The sequence below is a fragment of the Gopherus evgoodei genome, chromosome 2, assembly GCF_007399415.2.
Source record: "Gopherus evgoodei ecotype Sinaloan lineage chromosome 2, rGopEvg1_v1.p, whole genome shotgun sequence".
NCBI lineage: Eukaryota > Metazoa > Chordata > Testudines > Testudinidae > Gopherus > Gopherus evgoodei.
Window position 1 is genome coordinate 189,953,387 of NC_044323.1, and position 21,390 is coordinate 189,974,776.

The following is a 21,390-nucleotide window of genomic DNA, read 5'->3' on the forward strand; positions in this document are numbered from 1 at the left end:
GATGCAGTTGTGATAAAAATAAATAGCTGAAATAGGCAGATCTTCCTTTCACAATTTCACTGTTAAAGTAGTACTGAGTGTCAGTGAATGCAATGAGTAATACCAAATGAGCAGTATGGTAACAATAATTAAGTAACTGCATTGACTTATTTTGTTTAGGAGAATCCATCCTCAACATACAGGATTCTGAACACTATGCACCTTCAAGATCACCATCATTTTCTACAGTTTCAGAGTTATCTGCCAATGATAGTGTTTCAGTCACATCATGTATGCAGGGCCGGCTCCAGGCCCCAGCACACCAAGTGCGTGCTTGAGGTGGTATACCGCGGGGGATGCTCTGCTGGTTGCTGGGAGGGCAGCAGGCGGCTCCGGTGGACCTCTCGCAGGCTTGCCTGCGGAGGGTCCGCTGGTCCTGCGGCTCCGGTAGAACATCCGCAGGGATGCCTGCGGATGCTCCACCAGAGCCGCGGGACCAGCGGACCCTCCGCAGGGATGCCTGCGAGAGGTCCACCGGAGATGTGGGATCGGCGAGCAGCAGAGCACCCCCTGCGGCGTGCCGCCATGCTTGGGGTGGCAAAATGGCTAGAGCCGGCCCTGCATGTATGTCACACAGCCACAGTATATCACTTGTGGCAAAAAGAAAAAAAAATCCATAATCCAGAAACAAAAACTCTCCTTTCCGTATGACTGAGAATCCACACTTCATTAACATGGTTCAGTCATTAAGACCAGGATACAGTCCACCTGACAGAGCAGATGTCACAGGCAAATTGCTGGATGAAGTGTTTGAAAAAGAAATTGAGCAGTGTGCAAAAGGTCTAGAGGGTAAAATTGATAATCTGAGTTTTGATGGGTGGAGCAACGTCCACAATGATCCTGTTGTATGTGCTTGTGTGACAACAGAAGAAGGGAAATGTTTTCCTTATAGAAATTGATACATCAGGAAATGTACACACAGCAGAATACTTACAAGTAGCAGTAAAAGCTATAACAAACTGAAAAAAATTATTCAAATGTCTAGTATGTAGCTTGGTCACAGACAATGCTGCAAATGTATCCAAGATGAGAAGAAATTATTTAGAAGAGAGTCCTAAGCTAATAACATACGGTTGCAATGCTCATTCGATGCATCTCCTAGCCAAAGACTTCAGTGTTTCAGAAATAAAGGCTAATGGTTCTGAAATTACAAAATACTTCCACAACAACCACTTTGCAGCAGCTGCTCTGAAAAAAGTGGGAGGAACCAAGCTAACTCTCCCACAAGATGTGTGATGGAACTCAGTAGTGGACTGTTTTGAGCACTATACCAAGAACTGGCCTATTCTGATGACAGTTTGTGAACAAAATTGTGAAAAAATAGATGGCACTGTCACAGCCAAAGCTCTCAACATTGGGCTTAAGAGAAATGTTGAACACATGCTGAGTACCCTGAAACCTATTTCTGTAGTCTTGAACAAAATGAAGAGCAGCAGCTGTTCTATTGCTGATGCTGTTGAAATTTGGAAGGAACTAAGTGAGATTTAAAAAAAAAAAAAAAAGAAGCATGCAATGACAGAGTTAAATTACAAGCATTAAAAAAAAACGAATGGGACAAGCACTATCTCCAGCTCATTTTCTTGCAATGATTCTCAATACTTGGTACCAGGGTCAAACCTTAACTGCTGAAGAAGAGGCGTTGGCTATGACATGGATATCCAGCAATCATCCCTCCATAATGCCAACTATAATAAAACTTCAGAGTTAAGGGTGAACCATTCAAGAAATATATGTTTGCTGATGTTTTAAAGAAAGTCAGTCACACCAGTGACAATCTCACTTTTAACAGCAGTAGCTTCTGCCGGTGTAGAAAGAATATTTTCTTCCTTTGGACTAATTCATTTCAAACTGAGAAATCATTTGTGACCTGAAAAAGCAGGAAAGCTTGTTTTTCTTTTCCAGATTATAAACAAACAGGAAAATGAAGGTGAAGACAACTGAGTTAGCTGCAGAAGCCAATATTTTGTTTCTCATGTTGACCTGGTTGACAATTCCCTTTAAATCAACTAACTATTTCAGGTAAAAACAATTTTAACAAAAACAAACCTGATTTTAAAAACTTTAAATGTTTAACTGAATTCAAAAATTTATGTGCTTGTTTTGTTAAAATATTATGTTTTCTGTTGATGAAAATAATCCAGAATACACAATGTTGTTGTTTTAGTTAAAAGAACAATTTAAAATGTCTGTCTGGTGATGTTCTCCTCCTAATACAGGATGGCAAGAAAATCCTCCAAATATTAATAATTAACCTGTTCAGCTGGAGATAGTTCACCTCTCAATTTCATAAATATCTGCTTCAATTACCTTTGGTAAACCACCTTTGGTAAACCACCATCCATTTTCTGATATAGTTATAGAACTAGTCTGAAAAGTTTTCAAAATAAATCACTTTAAAAATGTATAGTGTGTACCTTCTAAAAATGAAACCTACATCCATCTCTGAGCTGTGAAGAATACGTATTAAGGTTATAACAACCAACAAGAATGCACTTTTATGTAGAAATCCATGATTAAATTGAGTCTTCCTGACTAGTGATTTAAATCAAATCCACTCAGTGGAAGTGTGAATTTAAGTTCCTCAATTTGTTTTAAGGTTTCCAACAAGGAAACATGAAAACAAAACTGTCAATTTTCATCTGTGCAGGTGCTTACCAACTTCTCTGAAAGAGCACATTAATACTTTTTTGCAAGCAAGGATGAAGACAGAGTTGGAAATCACCTGGTGTTATCCTGAAAATCACTTCTAACAACACTCCCTTAGGAGCATCCTGTGCACTGTTTCTAAGTGGGAGTTCAGGGAAAAGAAAAAGTGCTAACAGGCAGCAGAGAGGAATTTTTTTTTGGTAAATTAACTCCATCAGAATGTTTGACCTACCAGTTAGAAGTAACACTGGAACTATAAGAGATATGGGGGGAAAAAAGTCTATTCTCAATTAGTTTATTTTGTGTATAGTCATTTTCCCATGTGAGAGACAATCTTTCATGCAGCAAAGAGAGACAGAAAAACATGAAATGTGATTGCAAAACCCACAGATTGGCAGACACACACAGGTGGACATGTAGCATCCAAGGTACTTTTAACTCATTTTCTTCGTTTTCAAGCTGAAGATGCCCTCCTAATTAAGAACCTAGAAGCTTATACCAAAGATATATGGTAGGTTTAGTTAAACACAGTATGAGATAGGACAAAGTTAACCTAATCTGAACAGAAATCTTCATTTTATTTTTGAAGACACTCTGTTCAGCTATTTCTTTCTAGCGCTGTAACCTGAAAAGCCAACACTGTATTAGCATGAAAACCAAGAATTAAAAGTGACTAGCTTAGCTTTGTTGTCCAAGCTGACTAAAACAGAAAACATAGAACTATATAAATGATGGAAAGTAAGTCAGTTACTTTAAAAATAATTTCAATTTAAGTAACTCAAGGTGCTTCATTAACTAATGACAAAAAAATTGAAATATGCTTTATAATCTTGTGTCCCTCATGTTTTTTCATTCCTTGACTAGCTTTTCGCCTACATTTTCATGTACAATGCGCCTTCTTACAGAACCGTCACTTCATTAGAACTGAACAGAAAACTTCTTGCGATTACTGTGGCTTGAGAACATAATAATAAATAATATTTACTTTATTAGACATCTGTTGGCAGTGCTGTTCTGTAGTATGGATCAACGTCTGGTCCAAATCTACCATCAGCACCAGCTTTCGATTTCGGTGTAGTCGCTGCTGGTCTTCCCGTCCTAGTTGTTCAGCTTGCTATAATAAAGAGATTTACAGACTGAGCATAATCTCAGACAAGTCAATGAAATTTAAAATAAATCAAATTTATGACTCATCAGAAGACCAAATGCTCAGTAACTTCTGAAGAGATTTTGCCACTCACCCATTTTACTTTCGCTAGCTTTCCAGCCACTTTTCAGTAAAAGGAACCACATAATTTATGTATAGAAACCTGTCAAACACTGTTACTCTTGTATTAAAAGCAACCAATCTACAACACATAGCAAGGCACCAAAAAATCATTAAAAGCCAAGATTTTCAAAAACCACCACTAGTTTTGGTGCACAACTTGAGATACCTTAGAGCCTGATTTTCAGAAAGTGCTGAGCATATTAAAAAAAAAAAATCAGGTGCCTCAAATTGTGCATCCAAAAACTGAAAATCATTGCTAACAACATTCCCTTCAGTGTCCTGTGTCTATGGAATAAAGTATCCCAGTTAAAAATAAATTAACCCCAGTGAATTCTTCTATCATTGACACCCCGTGCAGAGAGAAGTTAAACCCTACTGCCAAAAATCTGTTGGTGTAACAGATTAAAATATACAAGTTGCAAATGACAAAAAGAAGAAACAAATAAAATCATATTTAGCTTGTGCTCCAAAAGAGAGAAGAAGTGCTAGAGGAAATAACTGATGTTTGTCAAATGGAACAAATGGAGCTTAAAATTATTTGTAAAATCTCCCAAGAGATTTAAAATCAATGGCTAGTAAACAAATTTAACATTATGAAAAGTTGTATTTGACCATATTTCTTTGAACTAAACCATTTATTTCTCCCTATACAAGTTTTAACATACATATCTACCCCGATATAACACGACCTGATATAACAAGAATTTGGATATAACGCGGCAAAGCAGATCAAAGCAAGTTTCACCTCTAATGCGATAAGATTTTTTGGCTCCTGAGGACAGCGATATATCAGGGTAGAGGCGTATTTACAAGTTGTTATAATTGAACACAAACTGGTCTTCTAATGTGCATTATACTTATATCTCCTTATTTAGGTCAAGAAGTTTACTAGAATGCTGGGCACCAGCCAGTTAAGTATGCAAGTTAAGTTTGAGTTTTTAAAAGGCACAAATGGGAGTTGGGTTGTAACCACCCTTTGTGCCTTTGAATGGCTCGATCAAAGCTAGCATCTTGCATCTTATCTTCCACCAAACTATTTGTTTATAAACTTCTAAAACTGAAAGAGATAAGAGAAGGAAAAAAGAGAGAATAAAGTAGAGGAGAAGAGGACAGAAAGAAGGAGAGTTAGTATAAAAAAAAGAAAAAAAGATGGTGAAAAAACAGGAAATAGGAGGGGGGGGGTTTATTATATTTAAAATAATCAACTCCTTTTCCCAAAAAAAAAAGCCAGTGAGACAGGAACATTCGTATTTATTTTAACATCTTAACTGCTCAGAAGTTTTATTGCAATATTTAGGCCTCACAAGCTTTTCAACTACAAAGTTTGTGTCACAGATACTAAAATGTTACAAAGACAATGGATTATTTCTCTTTCCTTCCCTTGAAATGTGGAAAAACTGGGTTTCAGAAATATTTCAGCCTTTGGAGGTTATTCTAAGTGGTGAAAATCTTTCACCAAATTGATTTTTTCTGAAAAAAGGCAGAAAAACCTCATGGAAAGCAGAAGATTTCAAAGCTACCACCACAAGGCATCATAGCCTTGCAGTAACCAACATTAAAGTACTGCAGAATCAGATGTGATTGCTAATGTAGTCCTATAATCTACATCAGTACAAGCTAACACTATTAGAAAAAATTAATTACTCAATACTTGTCTATAGAGCAGACTTGCAGTTTTTAGTTATACATACTGAAATCTCAGCTTCCTTCTCAAAGTGAGGCCAATCCAATATTTTATATTAAATAGGCACATCTCTTTGAGGAATCCCCACTAAATGCAATCTCAAAACCGTGGAATAAAAGTAGTGCGACTCAACTTGCCTCAGAGCTAACCATCAGTTCTGGAACACTATGAACCATAGATACAGTTGCTGTGGATAATGGCACATTCTGTTTTCCATTCTTGCTTTGTAGCCTAATCAAACAGGGAAGAAAATAAAAAAGTTTCAGTCAAGTACATTTCAGTGCTAATGATTTCCATCAATGAAGGTAGTCAATTATTAAAAACTGCAATGTCAAACCAGCCCCTGTCAAAAATCATGATTTCGTTTAATACATTGATTCAGCATGGTACACCCTTCTTCAGAGGATCATTACAGCACCAATTACTGAACAAAATGGATGAATCTTGCTTATAATATCATGTAAGTATAACTATTTGCTGTAACTTTTGTTACTAGAACTCTTAAGAAGAATATACAGAATATAAAGATAAGAAAAGATCACGATTAAGTTAAGGTTATATCTGTTGCATTTGCTCTAATACACACATTTTAGAACTATTAAATACAGATTTAAAAGGACATCAGTAAAACAGTTTATTTAAATTTGAATGATTAACCTAGTGCTAATCAAAGGCCTGAGATTAAATTTCTCTTCTCCAAAATAGCTGTTTGAAGTTACTTAAGATGACTCACTCTCTGAAGCCCACAATGACTTGTACGCCATACTTGACAATATGGGCAATGCTATTACATACCAATAGCAACATGGCTGCATATTCTGATTCTTTATACAAAGAATGTAAAGAACTACTGTACACGCCTTACTTCTCTCTACAGGTACCTTCTACACGACAGATTACAATGTGCAATTCTTCTCTGAAAACTCACTAAGAAGTGACACCACAAGGTATCAGGTTAGTATCTTAACTTCTACATAAAATGGGTTAGTTTACAACCAGCCTGGCAACCTCATCCTGAGATCTCCATACCAAGTGCCTATATTTCTGGTTCATGCCTCACTACACCCAATAAAGATTCATCAGACCAAATTTCACCCTGTCCTGTGTTTTCAATCATGTTTCACAGGTGTTACTGAGACCAGAATCTGTTACTGCAACTGGAGCCAGAATTAAGTTCACTCTCCCATGAGCATTTAGTCTTCAGTTAAGAACATAAAAGGAAAGAAAAAGGGTGGGGAGGAAATCTGTCTCACAAAAACAAACCTGTACATACACAGGAAGCAGACCTTTTAAGACTAGAACCCAATTTAAGGGATGATCCACAAAACGAGAAAATTACTTTCCCCCTCATTTTTTATAGGCTAAACTGATGTAAGCAAGGGGTCTTGAGAACTACAGCAGACACAGCCACGCCTAAGGTCTACAGGGTCTGTGCAAGCTTCTCCATACAGCTCATATAATCCCACTGCATCCTGACATGCAGCACCACCCAATATTCTACTAGTTGGTACGTTATGAAATAATTATGCAAAATGTTACATAATGGGAAAATAGTCTGAAAAAACTGCTTGACTCGTTTCTTTGAGTCAAGTAGTATTCGAAAATACTATGGATCTCCCAAAATCAAATGCAAGTTCGTTATCTATTCCCTTCACGCAATCTATAAAATGTATATCACTCTGTCTCTCCTTCCTCATCTCTTTGGTTCATATTCCAGTGTGCCTCCAACAGTTTATTCATACAGATATCTAGTCTCTTTTCTAAAAATACATTAAAACTCATTTTAGGTTATTTATTGCACATGAATATGAATTTAACAAGGAGACGTGTATCATTGATTGAGACACTTAAGCTATGGTTACGTGCTGGCTGTGCACCCATTTTTCAAATCAGAAAGAGCGGTGAATCTTTAAAGTTGTGTCCAGTGTAATTCTGACAAGCGTAATACAAAGTTTTCCCTGTAGTATTGTCATTTATCACTCCCAAGTTCAATCAAACCCAGAAAGTAAACTGACAATGTATTAAAGCAGTTCAGTACTTTACTGGGAACACAGATGACATTCACTATATAATATGACTGGGTTAATCTGGAGAACATTAAAATTATTATACAAGGAGCTAAAGAAAATTATAGTAGCAGTGATGCTATAATTAGGATTAGGGAGGCACTCATTTTAGCACCAGAATCAGCTACAGATTTAAGGCTTGCTTAACATTACAATACAGCTGTATGTGTTATTTTTATTAGATGCCTATTTTCTTTACCAAATAAGTTACTTGTTTTACAAGATTAATATTTACCTGCTTTAATTCATTAAAATTATACTACTATTACCTGGACTAAACATTCCAGTGTGTGGGATCATGAAGACACACACTTCTGTGCAACTGAACCAAGTTATCAGATTTAATGTCTCCACAACTTCACTCAAGATTGTATCATTTCTTACATAGGACCACTTACTGTAAATATATGTGGTCAACAACCAGATGATAACCAGCTGTTACTGTGAACTATCAAGGAAGCAAATTTCTGCACTAGACAAAGAACAAGCTCCCCTTTATTCACATCTTTTTGAAATACAGAACACTAACTAGATCTCTGCAGTGTCGAATTCGTTACACGGAATAGAAATTCAAACTTCAGTATCCTAGCCATTTATGCTGGCTCATATAGTTTTATTTATACCCTCATTATTGTGGGTTATTAGATTAAGGATTCTTTCGTGTAGAGTACATCTTAAAGCAGTTCTTTTCAAATGAAACTATTATCAAGTGATATCTTTTGATAATTAACACACTGCATTAATACCCTTCTATAAAAAGGCACTTTAATGACTGCATTAATCATGAGTAAAGCTACGAGTCAGTCACGGAGATCACAGATTCAGTGATTGTGAGAGACCTCTGTGACATCCTCAAAATTCCAGCAATTCAGCTCCCACCTCCTGGGGCTGAAGTCCAAGCCCTGCCACCTGTAACTTAGCTTCCTGGGACCCCCTATGGCATGGAGCTCCAGGAAATTGCTCTGCTTGCTACCCCCTAATGCCAGCCCTGTGCACATTTCTGTGATTTTATTGTTTATTGCCCACATTCTGTGACTCTTAATAAAAGTACCTGTGCCAAAACCTTGGCCTTAGTCATGAAATTCAGCAAGAACAGAATTGCTTCTATGCCCTGCACTAGTGAATTTTCATTGCACGGTAGCAGATGCCACACAACCAGTTAACATGCAGGATTCTAGTGTGCTGCATAGATTTACACCTCAGCTTGTCAGGCATTAACTACACTATTAACAACCTTTGCACTCATAGTCTTTTAAAAAGTTAAAGCTGAACTAAATATGCACTATTTACTTATGTGGGTTTTGTGACTAGTTACATGTGAACCTAAAGGGAAGAAAGAAGTTATTAATTTAAGAAGTTGCTCTACACTGACAGATGTGCTCCTCAAGTAGTACAAATTTCCATTCAGGATGAAATCATGTTTCTATAGTGCTTTAAATACAGTAGTAAACTCAGCTTTCTGAAATATTGGCATGAACTTGCTGATCTCTACTCTCTCAGTACAGCGATATCTAGAAAGGTGTGTGTGTACTGCCTTCTCTTCCTGTCCCAGAGCGTCAACTTTTCGCTTATGATATATTGAGTGCAATTACATGGATTTCTCCATCAATAGCTGGTACAATACTTTCAGATTCCAAATTATTCTTATACCCTTAATTCATAGCTGCTAGTAGCTAAGGTCCACCACTTTAGAAGGGACAGGGAGAGAAGAGAATCTAAGATCAATGACATTTAAAAAAAAAAAAACACAACTTAATTTTGTGTCAGCATAACTAGAAGAAAGCCTAAATAATACTTACTGAGTCAAGTCCTGGCCACATTCTGCGCATAAACCTTTCATAACAACAGGATGGCTACATCCTTCCAGTCTCACCAAAATGCCTCTGAAAACAAAAACAAAAAACCTTGAATTCTTTAATAAATGCTGATTTATTAAACATTTAAATTTATAGCAATTCACCAATAACCGAATCAAGTTTGAAGTATACATAGAATCAGAGTATCAGGGTTGGAAGGGACCTCAGGAGGTCATCTAGTCCAACATCCTGCTCAAAGCAGGACCAATTCCCAACTAAATCAAAATTTAAACATTTCAATTATGATTTAAAATTGCTTTGAATGGCCCATTCAATAAGAGATATGTAGTTTGGCTCAAAGGTTTAAGAAGAGTCCAGTTAAGTATTACTGATTGAATAATTAAAACCTTTATTAATAAAACTCCCAAATAGGCAATGGTGTCAGCTTATCTCAAGGGCAGAGATTATGGATACAGTATATTAACCAAACAAAAGTTTGGGCAAATAGTTCTTCTCAAATTACAGTTAGATACAACTTGCAACTTACACATTATATCCCGCTAATCCTGACAGGAAGGGGTACTGATTAAGTTTGGATTTAATCTTTGGTTCATTACTTTCTTGTTTGGGGGTTAGGAACATCTAATAGTCCAATCTTTTAATGTGACTATTTTCCTTTATGAAACAAGTGCCTAATGTCTCTGATAGGCACATTGTGTAAGTATCGTAAGATAAAATGAAATACACACAGTATAATTTAGCTTTTTAGGCAACAGGTCAAAAAGCACAAATGTAAAAATTGAAACTTGAAATGGAGATATTTTAGTCCACCTCTGAGACCAAACCTTGTCTACAACACAGGAAGCCTGCATACACAGCAGGCAGACTCAGCTGTGATGCGACTAAAGCACTTCATCATTCAAATCCTACTTTCAAGCTTCAAAACAGTTTTAAAATATAATGATTTGAGCTGAAATACAAGAGACTTTTGGATTTCATCAACAGTCTCTGGGGGAGCCAAATCAGAGACTAGAAAGCACTGTATCTATTAAGAATTTAAAAAGTCAAACAAAATATAACTAAGTCCCTATACCTGCTCGTGACAGTGGGACCCCAGTGTATATCCTGGACATTTTAGGACTTAATACAAAAAGAAATTAACTAGCTGAAAAAATAAATACGGCAGCACTTTTAACCCTGTGCTTTTCCCAGTACATATTTTGGCTCTGATAAAGTCTCTTTGGCTTGAAACCTGTGGCACAACAACAAGCATCTACTTAAAGCTCAAACTCTCGTGCTCAAATCATCTCTCGGTGAAGAGCGCAGACATTATGGGCTGTAGAATTCCAACAAGGAATTAGTTTTTGAAAAGACACCTACAGATGCTTACTTCCAGCACAGTCACATGTTTCACAGTGACAGGGAAGGAGACCGCAGTGTTAACAGAATTGAGGCTAATATTGCAGATTCCAGTATGCTAATACTGAGACTCCCCCCCTTCCCAACTCCCGCCTTTAGAAAAGCTGGATCAGTCAAGTTAAGGTTGTTAAACATTTTCATAATGAAGACCATATACTTAGAGAAAAACTGTCTCATGGATCACTTCCCTTTCTCTAGGATTACTGATAGTACAGCCCATCTCTCCTCATCCTGGGAACCAATCCATTAACATCTGGCAACTATTTATGTAGAACATATATATGTATTTTTAGCTTTTTTTGATGAAATAAGTTTTGTCCTTTTAGTAAGGTAATCTTATTGGCTACTTTTCCTCTTAATACCATTTATCCTCCTATTTGTTCCTTTCTCACCTCCTGGTCTGTGCTCTTCTACCAGTTGGTAGCCTCATCCTTTTCCTTGTACAAGTTCCCTTGTTACCCTCTCCTCTCTCCCCTGCACCTAATTTCTGCACTGCCATTCCTTCCCCTGGCTTGACATTCTATTTCCACTGGTTGCTAAGAGTTGCATCCCACTGATGCATGAAAATGGCTCCTGTTTTCTCCCCTCCCACTCGTTCTTGGAACCATATGCTAAGAACAGGAAGGCCAAAAAAAATTGCATACTCTGCAGGAACACTCAGAGCTCTACAACCCAGGTAATATTTGTAATCAGTAAGTTCATATGGCTGAGATGAAAAACCTGACTCTACTGATGGCATGTTACAGGGCTCAGCAGCTCCATGTGCCTAAGCTACCAAATTCAGTTTCTGAAAACTCTGTAGAGGAATAGACATTCTGGGGCCCAGAACATATAGAATTTGAATTGAATATGCCACGTTTAAAAAATAAAATAAAATTAAAAAAAAAATCACAGTTAAATGCATAGGCCCTAGAGATTTTTCGCCTTCCTCTGCAGCATGGGGCACGGATCACTTGCTGGAGGATTCTCTGCACCTTGAGGTCTTTAAACCACGATTTGAGGACTTCAATAACTCAAACATAGGTTAAGGGGTTGTTACAGGAGTGGATGGATGAGATTCTGTGGCCTGCATTGTGCAGGAGGTAAGACTAGATGATCATAATGGCCCCTTCTGACCTTAAAGTCTATAAGTATCGATTTGTCTTCCCCCGTTTCCCTTCCTTAAATTTACATCACTAGATTCTTTGAACAGAACCAGAATTTTAGCCTGGAGCACAATCCACATGTTAAGAGATGTTAAAGTTGTCTCATACAATACAAACACCACTAAATATTATATATGCACAGCAGGAAATTATTTTCTGATATCTGAATAGTTAAAAAAAAAAACATGAGGCATGTTTGAAATCCCCTTGTTAATCCAATTCTTCCATAAACCACCATCTCCAACACATATTCTGGAGGGACACAAGACAGCACCCAAAAGCAGGAACATGCAATTGAGAATCCTGGACAATTGAAGTTCCCCAAGCATGACTATCATCAACTGGGTGAAATTTCTGTTTAAAAACTGACTACTGAATGTCACAAAAAGAGAACCAATACAATTAGACAACTTTAACTAAGGGTATGCACCCATCCATTTTTTAAAACAAACTTGGGATTGCAACTTTTTAATAAGCAATCATGTACTAAAGCTGCAGATTTCAAGAATCAAGTATGTAAATGTGAGAAAATAAATGAGCAGGGAAGCCAACTAGAATAGCCTGCTTTAGTGTAGTGCAGAACTTTAACACAGCAGAATGCCTATGAACTATTTGGAGATTGAGAAGTTCATAAAACTATCAAGACGTTCACAAACCTGAACATCTCAAAATTAAAGTAGGTTTAGTATGTAAATTAATCACTGAAAATTTAATAAATTCTATACTGAACAAATGGTAACACACGCATAGCATGCCTGATTTTTCTGTGTTAGAAAGAACTGCATTTCTTTGCTGTCAAATTTCTCAGTCTTTCCTATGTCTCATCTCTGTTTAACAGTGTTGGTTTTGGTTTTTTAAAAAGGTTCAGCGATCTTAGAGAGTCTTCTTTTCATTCAAGAGTATCCTTGCAGACACAGCACAGCATCACCATTCATTCCTGTCCATGGCTTGTTCCTCCATTATGCCCAGCCTAGTCATGTCACTGCATACATCTTGCCATTTAGTTGATGGTCAGGCTCTATGTCAAATGGACGTTGGTTGTATTTGCATTCTATCTTCCATTTATCGTCTATAGTGTTTCTACCATTCTAAGAGTCTCGATTAAGCCAATCCTGTACCCTAATTTCACATTCTGCTCTACCTTCATTTGTTTTAAAGTCATTCCACTTTACACCTGCCATCTTCTAGACCAGGGGTCGGCAACCTTTCAGAAGTGCTGTGCCGAGTCTTCATTTAGTCACTCTAATTTGTTTTGCATGCAGTAATACATTTTTAACATTTTTATAAGGTCTCTTTCTATAAGTCTATAATATATAACTAAACTATTGTTGTATATAAAGTAAATAAGGTTTTTAAAATGTTTAAGAAGCTTCATTTAAAATTAAATTAAAATGCAGAGCCCCCTGGACCGGTGGCCAGGACCCGGGCACTGTGACTGCCACTATCAGCTCGTGTGCCAAAGATTGCCTACCCCTGTTCTAGACAGCTCTCAGCTCCAGTCTTCTAACGTCTGTTTCCTTTAATGCGGCAGCTTCCAGACCACAGAGTAATCCTGTTAGTACACTGCTTTGATACATTTTCACTCTGGTACCAAACAAACAGTGCTTTTATCAGTACAGAATTTTAATAGTTTCTATACAGGACTTGTGGCTAAGGCATATATGCTTTTAAATTCGTGTTGATGGTTAAATCAAAGCTGGATAAAACTTCCTAGGTACACACAAGATTCTAATTGGTCTATAGCTTCGCTGCTGCTGCAGTGCAACACTAGCTATTGTCCCTTTTTCAAGATTCAACCACTTCATCTTCTTGGGATTTATTTTAAGTCCCAAGTCTACCAGTTTTCCAGGACGGCAAAGATTATCATAATTTATTCAAATGCATCTGCCAGTTGCACAATGTCGTCTGCATAAGCTAAGGATCTTAACTCTAGATCTGACATCGTATCCTCCAACTCATCTAAGAATGATAATGGCTAGTTTAAGAACCTGACGAAAGTGGCAGTGATGCTATGCTGCCTTGCCTTACACCAAAATTTGACATGAAACAGCTCCTTGATTTTCAACCACTTCTTACGGCAGTCCAGGAGTCTTCAGACATGGCTTTTATAAATTATAAAATGGGTGAAAGGAAAGGCTGAGCAGGTCACCTTACTTACTATCTCTAACAATAGTAAATTTTTATTTCCTTTTGAGTTAGGAATGGAGATGTCATATGTACAAACACCATCCTACTTCTAATTTTAGTATATTTAACTTTTGTTTTTGTTGACAATTTCCAGCCTTCCCAACTGACGTGTAATGCTCCAGATATATGATTTTCAAGCTTCATGCACAGATTCACTGCCAGCTTTACTTTCATGCCAAGTCAGTCTCCGTAAACTATCATGAAAAGAAAAACATTGAAGACAATAACAACCCCTAAAAGAGAAGGAGCATCATAGCTTCCCCATCGGGAAATCGAAGAAGAGATGGAAACATTAAAAATTTAAGGACACACTCTACAAACTTGTGCAATGTGTCATGAACCATGGTCAGCTTTTTACATCAAATGTATATTCCTAAATACCACCAAAAGTCACATTGGCTCTCAAGACAATCCACTCATCCAGGGAAAGTAAGAAGCTTTCATGGATAAGTCCCAGCAGTTTCTGCAGAATTTAAGTTTGCATTTATAGCCTTTATGGTTGCAAAAATAACTTTCCGAATATTAAAGTAAGCAGTGCTGTTCTCCTACATCTGCAGACAGACAACTCTCCAATGCCCCTGCACATTGCTTTGCCAAGATGCACCAGAGTGAAAACTGACTAGGCTTCACTGGTACTATCCAGAATCTCACTGACTTGATTCTTGCCAGTTAAGCTGCTGCTAATTTCACTCTGGGACTACTTAGCAAAGTTATAAGCAGCAGCACCAGCACAGAACGTATCTATTCACTATGTAGGGTTAACAAAAAACAAAAAAAACCAACCAACCAACAAAAGGATGGTGGAAGGTGTACAACATGGAACACTTACAGCATCCTGCTAAGAATCCCAGCAACTGCTCCAATTCCAGTCACAAATGTGGGGTTGGTTTCTCACCCTGGGCATTACCCCTTAGACAGTCTCCACCATCTTTCATATCTATTTATGACTGCTAGGTTTAGACCTCTAACAAATGCCTGACAAAAGTGTCTAAGCCTTCCTTATGCAATGGTGAAGACTAAATTGATGAGATACACAAAGATGTGAAATGCGTATATATAAATTGGGGGAGAGGAGAAAAGAAAATACAGGGGAAAAGATAGAGCAGTGGGTATCAAACTTTTTTTAACTGGTGACCCCTTCCACATCGCAAGCCTCTGAGTGCAACCCCCACCCCAAAAGTTAAATATACTGTTTAACATATTTAACACCATTATAAATGCTGGAGGCAAGTGGGGTTTGGGGTGGAGGGTGACAACTTGTGACCCCCCCATGTAATGAGCTTGTGACCCCTGAGGGGTCCCAACCCCCAGTTTGAGAACCCCTAAGACAGAGTGAAACCCTGTAGAAAAATAGAGAGCGCACAGTAAGGAAGGAGAGAAGTTTGGAGACAGTAGAAAAAACCCAGGAAGATATACCTTGTGATCTATTATTAGAAAGAAAAAAATTAGAGTGAAGCCAAAGGAGGAAAGAAAGTAGGAGAGATGTAGTAAGTCATGGTGGACAAATGTTATTTGACCAACTTCTTCACTGATAGATACATTAATTCATATACTTTTTTTGCAGTATTCAATCAGCACTATAGCTGACCAAATATTTGACACATGCAAGTGAAATGTACTAAACAATATAGTAGGAAAATATTTCTATGTGACTAGCTGTAGCTACCTATAAGATACATTTATTAAAATGTTATTAAAATCTGATGTTAAAATAAGCAATAGTACACAGACATGTTATTCCTTTAAAATGTAGAATGTGCATCTCTGAGGGAGTGAGTGCAAAGATTTTTTTTCCCCCCACCTGTAGCTAGCAGACTAAGTACTGAGGCTAACTGGAGTCAGGTCTTCCCCCTCCCCCAATTCCTGCTCTCCCTTCAGTTTTCTTAAAAAGTCAAATTATATATGAAATAAAAATCCAAACAGCAACACTTTACACATTGTAAGATTTTTAACATTTTTTCCCCTTTGATCAAAAATCAGTCACCTCTTAAGAGTCTTTTTCACTGGAATCCTAAAAAACATTTCAGCAACAGAGAATGCTATGACTAAGATACACTATAAAATGTATCACATAATAAATACAGGCAGATATTAAGATAAAACAGGAAAACATTTTGGAATTATGAGGTAGTAATTCCATTAATGAGGTTTTGCCAACATGAATAATGAAAGTGAACTCAAGTGATCTGTGTAGGTATCAGGACCCAGAGATGAAATAACAGCTTCACATTATAAAAGTTTGCTTTGTTTACGTAACTTTACATAAAACACTATTCCAGTACAATGCCCTGACATACCCTTTAACACTAACCTCAGTGGAAACTGCTGGTATTAAAAAGTACATTGCCACTTAAAAAAAAAAAGCAGCAGCAAATATACACCCTAAAAATACACAGAGCGCAGGTGAGCAAATTTTTGGCATTTTCTTTGACGTTAACATAACTGCCACTGCCACTCCTGCCACTTACAGTCCTAAGTTCCTTGATCTCTCTGGTAGATTCTTTTTATTTACAGGTGCACCTTCACCTCCATGTGACTTTTTAATCATAGCTCAGTGTTAAACAGGAAAATTGCCACTCTCTCAAGACCCCCAATGTACCTTCCTTTAAGGGACACTCACATTAAAGATGTCCCTACTTGTTTGTTATTAACCATGCCTAAAAGGAAATGTAAATAATTTTTAAAAAAATCTAAATCAGTTTATACTGTTTACTCTTTGTAGTTCTCTCAATCTGGACAGTAAAAGTTAAACTGACTCTTCTGTTAAGTTGTCATGAACTAGCTCAATGGTAATGTGTTTGGGTTGTAAACAATATTTCCATACAGTGGTTTTAAATACAATTTTATAAACTGTTTTCACCAGTACTTTCAGAAACAACGTATAGATACATTTCGGGTTTTTAACAAATGAAGCTGAAAGCAACATCTGACCCAACTGAAAGGCCAGCAAATCGCTTTCAACATCCCAAGAGATCAGTGTATACCAAGGGTAGGCAACCTATAGCATGTGTGTCAAAGACACCATGCAAACTGATTTTCAGCAGCACTCACACTGTCTGGGTCCTGGCCACCAGTTCGGGGGCTCTGCATTTTAATTTTAAATGAAGCTTCTTAAACATTTTAAAAACCTTATTTACTTTACATACAATAGTTTAGTTATATATTATGAACTTATAGAAAAATACCTTCTAAAAATGTTAAAATGTATTACTGGCACGCAAAACCTTAAGTTACAGTGAATAAATGAAGACTCAGCACACCACTTCTGAAAGGCTGCTGACCCCTGGTGTATACACATGTAATTTTTCTATATAGGTACTAATATGGCCCCCCTGTAACTGTAGTATCTGAATGATTCATAATCTTTAGTATTATTTATCCTTATAAAACTCCTGTGAGGTAGGGAAATACTATTATCACATTTTAAAGTCCGTGACAGAATAGGAAACGGAAATCTGTTTCTCCCAAGTCCCACATTAGAGCCATAGTCACTGGACCATCCTCTTTCTGTTACAAGTTGTCAATTTTCTCTTACAAGTTGTCAATTTTCTCTTACAGTTACTCAAAAAATACTAAGTTAACAGTGACCTACAAACAAATGTACTACTTCAATATTCAAAACTCCAGAAGGTGACAATTTGCCCCAAACCAGTATTACAACACCAAGCACAGCTCATATGGCAACTAGAACATTAGGAGTAAACAACAACCAGTGTACTACTTTTCTGAAGAGTGTAATGCAAACATATGCTAATTCCAATCAAGAGGATAAGCATTAACTGAATCCAACACACAATTTGTGCACAACTTTTGTTCATGCACTAACATTAAATGTTTATACTTACTGGAAACTAAGTCTGACATAAATCCACACTCCACTAGTTTTTAGTATATGCAAGCTGTCTGAAAATGTTGTCTCAAGTCACATAAGTCTATGTATGTGAATTTAACTATGACTTAGAAATGAGAGACAAATATAAGCCTTGCACTGACAGCATGGTAAAGATGTCCTTGTTTTTGGTTAAGGTACATAACTGTATCTCTCCCACACCATCTAAATCTATTGTTTCATAGTTTAGTCCTCTGTATCCTTCCCACCACAAAGCCCTTTAGCAGAACTTTCTGGCATACCCTCATTCCAGATTTGTATTGACAAAACATGTAATGTTATTTAAATATACTTTGCCTCATACTAAGGCAGCACTTGTAAAAACCTGTAGTTCTATCCCCTCCCTGCTCAGTTTTATCACAAGAATAAAAATGACTAAAAAACTGCTCTCAATGGGAAGGAGAACTCAATGGTATTTTATATATATTACTTCTGTTACTGACTAATAAAAGTAATTTTGTTTATATATGCTTTGATACTAGTTTCTTGGATCTTAGAAAAGACCCAAAGTTAAGGTACGCAGATATATGTATATGCCACTGATTTTCAATAAAGGAAGTTGAGGCCTGGTTGCATCCACCTAAATATCAAAAGAATTGCAATAAAAGAAAATAAACTTGCCATCGTAAAACAAAGGAAATAGAAGGGTTCAATGTTTTCCTGTTGAGAAAGAGCTGTTTGAAGTGTAGTGTAGCAAGTCATTAGCCCAATTTAACCCAGAGAGCTGAAACATGCTATTCACAGCTGGAAATGCAAAGACAAAACTATTTAACTATTTAACATTGTTAACAAGTTAGAAGTCAAAATCAATAGATTATATGAGCACTGTTAAACAATGGGAAATATCTGTCATTTAATATCTCTCAGTGTTGAGAGTTTGTCACTAAAATGTTTTAATACATAGGGTTGGTATACAAATATTTTAGCATTTATGGCAACTGTTGTAGAAAACAAGAATCCTTCTATTGATCTCCAGATTAAACTTTCATTTTAAACAGAAAAATGTTAGATTCCTTCACTGTTTGATCTTCGCTCCTGCAACATACAAAACAAACAGGAAACTACTGTTTCAAAAATACATTAAAAACACCTATTTGCATAGATGTGTTAAAAGCACTAACGTATTAACACTAAATGGTAACACATGTACAATATTTATTTCAGTGGCATTCTAGAGCATATGTAGAGGATGTATTCGTCTGTCTCCAACCTCCCGCCATTGGACCATGTTATCCCTTTCTCTGCTAGATGTATATCATCAGTATAATTCTTTATAGGCTTTTTCTATCACACTCATCATCATAGGCTTTTTCTGTCGCAATCATAGGCTCTGAGGTCACAAATATGAAATAGTTTATCCACACAATAACCCTGTGAAGCATACAAATATTATTGTCCCATATTACAGATAAGGAAATTGAGGCAAAGAGAGAGGAAAACATCAATGTTATGAAAGCTATTTCTGGAGCTTAGCTTGCCTTGCCTTCTCCTTAACATAGATGGTTAGCAGGATCAAGGACTAGCATAGTGCACTCCTAAAATTTAGGATGACCTAGCTACATCACCCAGGACTGTGAAAGTTTGCTGCTGGGAAGAATTCTTCCCCAGACCAAGCTCTCATCTCTCCAAGAGATGCATTTAATACAGTGACCAAAAAAATCCCTTCTATTGCTGTAAGTGTCCATATTTTAGTGGTATAGCAGCAGACACGCTGAGCTCGGTCTTCCCGGATATAAAACTTTTTCAAGTAAAATGTATGCTATCAATTTAAATTACAATTTTCTGGTGTTTGAAAGTTACTCAAACTTTTACACTGACGTTAACTACAGATGAATCGCTCATGTCAGTTAGGTGGCGGCGTTTTATAATTCGGGGCTGGGAGGAGGCTAGTAGTCCCAGTTCAGTAAGCGAGGGAATATGACAGTAGCAGACGGAAGAAGCTGCGTGTAACTGGTGATTGTTGTGTTGTTTTATCCACAGAAGAGGCGCTCAAAGCACACTGCGGACACTCAGCAGAGGAAACGGAAAACGAAGTTCTCTGAAGCTGAACTGGTCCGAAACCATAACTTCAGCTGAGCAACTCCCACCCTGCGACAGCGCATATGCGCCTCCAGCCAGTCGCTCGGGAAGGCTGCGGGGCCGGGCCGCCGCGAAGACGCTCAGTCAGCGGCAGCCGCGAAGTTAAAACCAACCGCAGACGGGGAGGGGCGGGCCGGAGACATACACGGTTTCACGAGACCCTGCGACTCACCCAGCCCAGCCCGCCACCTCCAGGGTCCGTCTCGCTGAAGTGCTGCTCGAGCCCCGAGGCTGCGGCCCGGTGGGGACGTTCACGGCAGGCTCAGTCGGGCCGGAGCGATGCTGCTGCCGGCACAGTCTCCGCGAGCCCCAGGCAGCGGCCTCCCCACATCCCGCCTCTCTCCCTCCCTCGGCCCGTGACGCAGCCAGGGCGATCGCGCTTCCCGTCGCCCCCTTACCCGGGCGCGATGACCTGTCCGGGCCGCGCGCAGAGCTCGCGCACCACACCGGGCCGCTCCGCCTTCACTCGGCGCTCGGCGGCCGCTCGCGGGGGCCGGGCGCCGGGGCCCTGGACCGGGGGGGTGGCGGCGCGGCCCGGGGGCGGGAGGGGCGCGCACAGCGCCAGCAGCGACCCGATCTTCACCGCCGCTCCCGCTGACACCTTCCACTCCAGCAACCGCAGCGCTCGCGGGCCCGGCACCCGGATCTCGGTCACCGCCGCCCCGGGGCCCTCGGCGGCCCCTGCTCCTTCCGTCTCCTCCATGGCTCCGGCGGCGGCTTGTCCCGGCCCCAGGCCGCCAAGGAGAAGGTCGCTATGGCAACGCTCCCGCCACTGACTCAATAATGGGCTCGAACGCTGAGCTGTTGTTCTCTCCCCCCCCTTTTAAAAAAAATCCAAACAGTCACGAGCGGCGCCGACTGGGCGCGAGGTCACGGCCCGGATACGCACGCGCAGGGCACTCTACGCACGCGCCCGTCCAGACTTAAAGGGACAGTAACGCGGAACTCGCTTCCCGGAGCCAGCGAGGGAAAGACTCACACACATTGACTCTTCCCGCTCCGGGGAAGGAAAGTGACAACCACGCCCCTTCGGCCCACACTTCCGGCACCACGTGCTGACCTCACAATCAACAACGAGTGCGTGCTCATCTCCCGGAACTCAATAGATGGTGTGTGTACACACACACACACACGAATGAATCCCGGCAGGCAAAGCGCCATTTTGACCTT

The 21,390-nt window shown here is 38.8% G+C and overlaps 1 protein-coding gene across 10 annotated transcripts in view; it reads right to left on the reverse strand.

Moving 5' to 3' along the window:
* CTDP1 (CTD phosphatase subunit 1) overlaps window positions 1-20,723 on the reverse strand; it is a 191,491-nt gene extending 170,768 nt beyond the window's left edge. For 7 of the 10 annotated variants that reach the window (XR_003999071.1, XM_030552588.1, XM_030552589.1 and 4 more), the window contains exons 1-4: window positions 20,619-20,723; window positions 9,505-9,588; window positions 5,777-5,870; window positions 3,671-3,799 (exon numbers count right to left, since the gene is read on the reverse strand). Coding sequence is in view for 9 of the 10 variants with exons in the window: in XM_030552588.1 (XP_030408448.1) it covers window positions 3,671-3,799; window positions 5,777-5,870; window positions 9,505-9,545 (264 nt within the window). In the remaining variant the exon portion in view is untranslated. Of the gene's footprint in view, window positions 1-3,670; window positions 3,800-5,776; window positions 5,871-9,504; window positions 9,589-13,030; window positions 13,036-20,392; window positions 20,545-20,618 lie in introns of those variants that run through there. The other 3 variants (XM_030552596.1, XM_030552595.1, XM_030552590.1) reach the window with 3 other exon arrangements.
* Window positions 20,724-21,390: the final 667 nt, after the last annotated feature.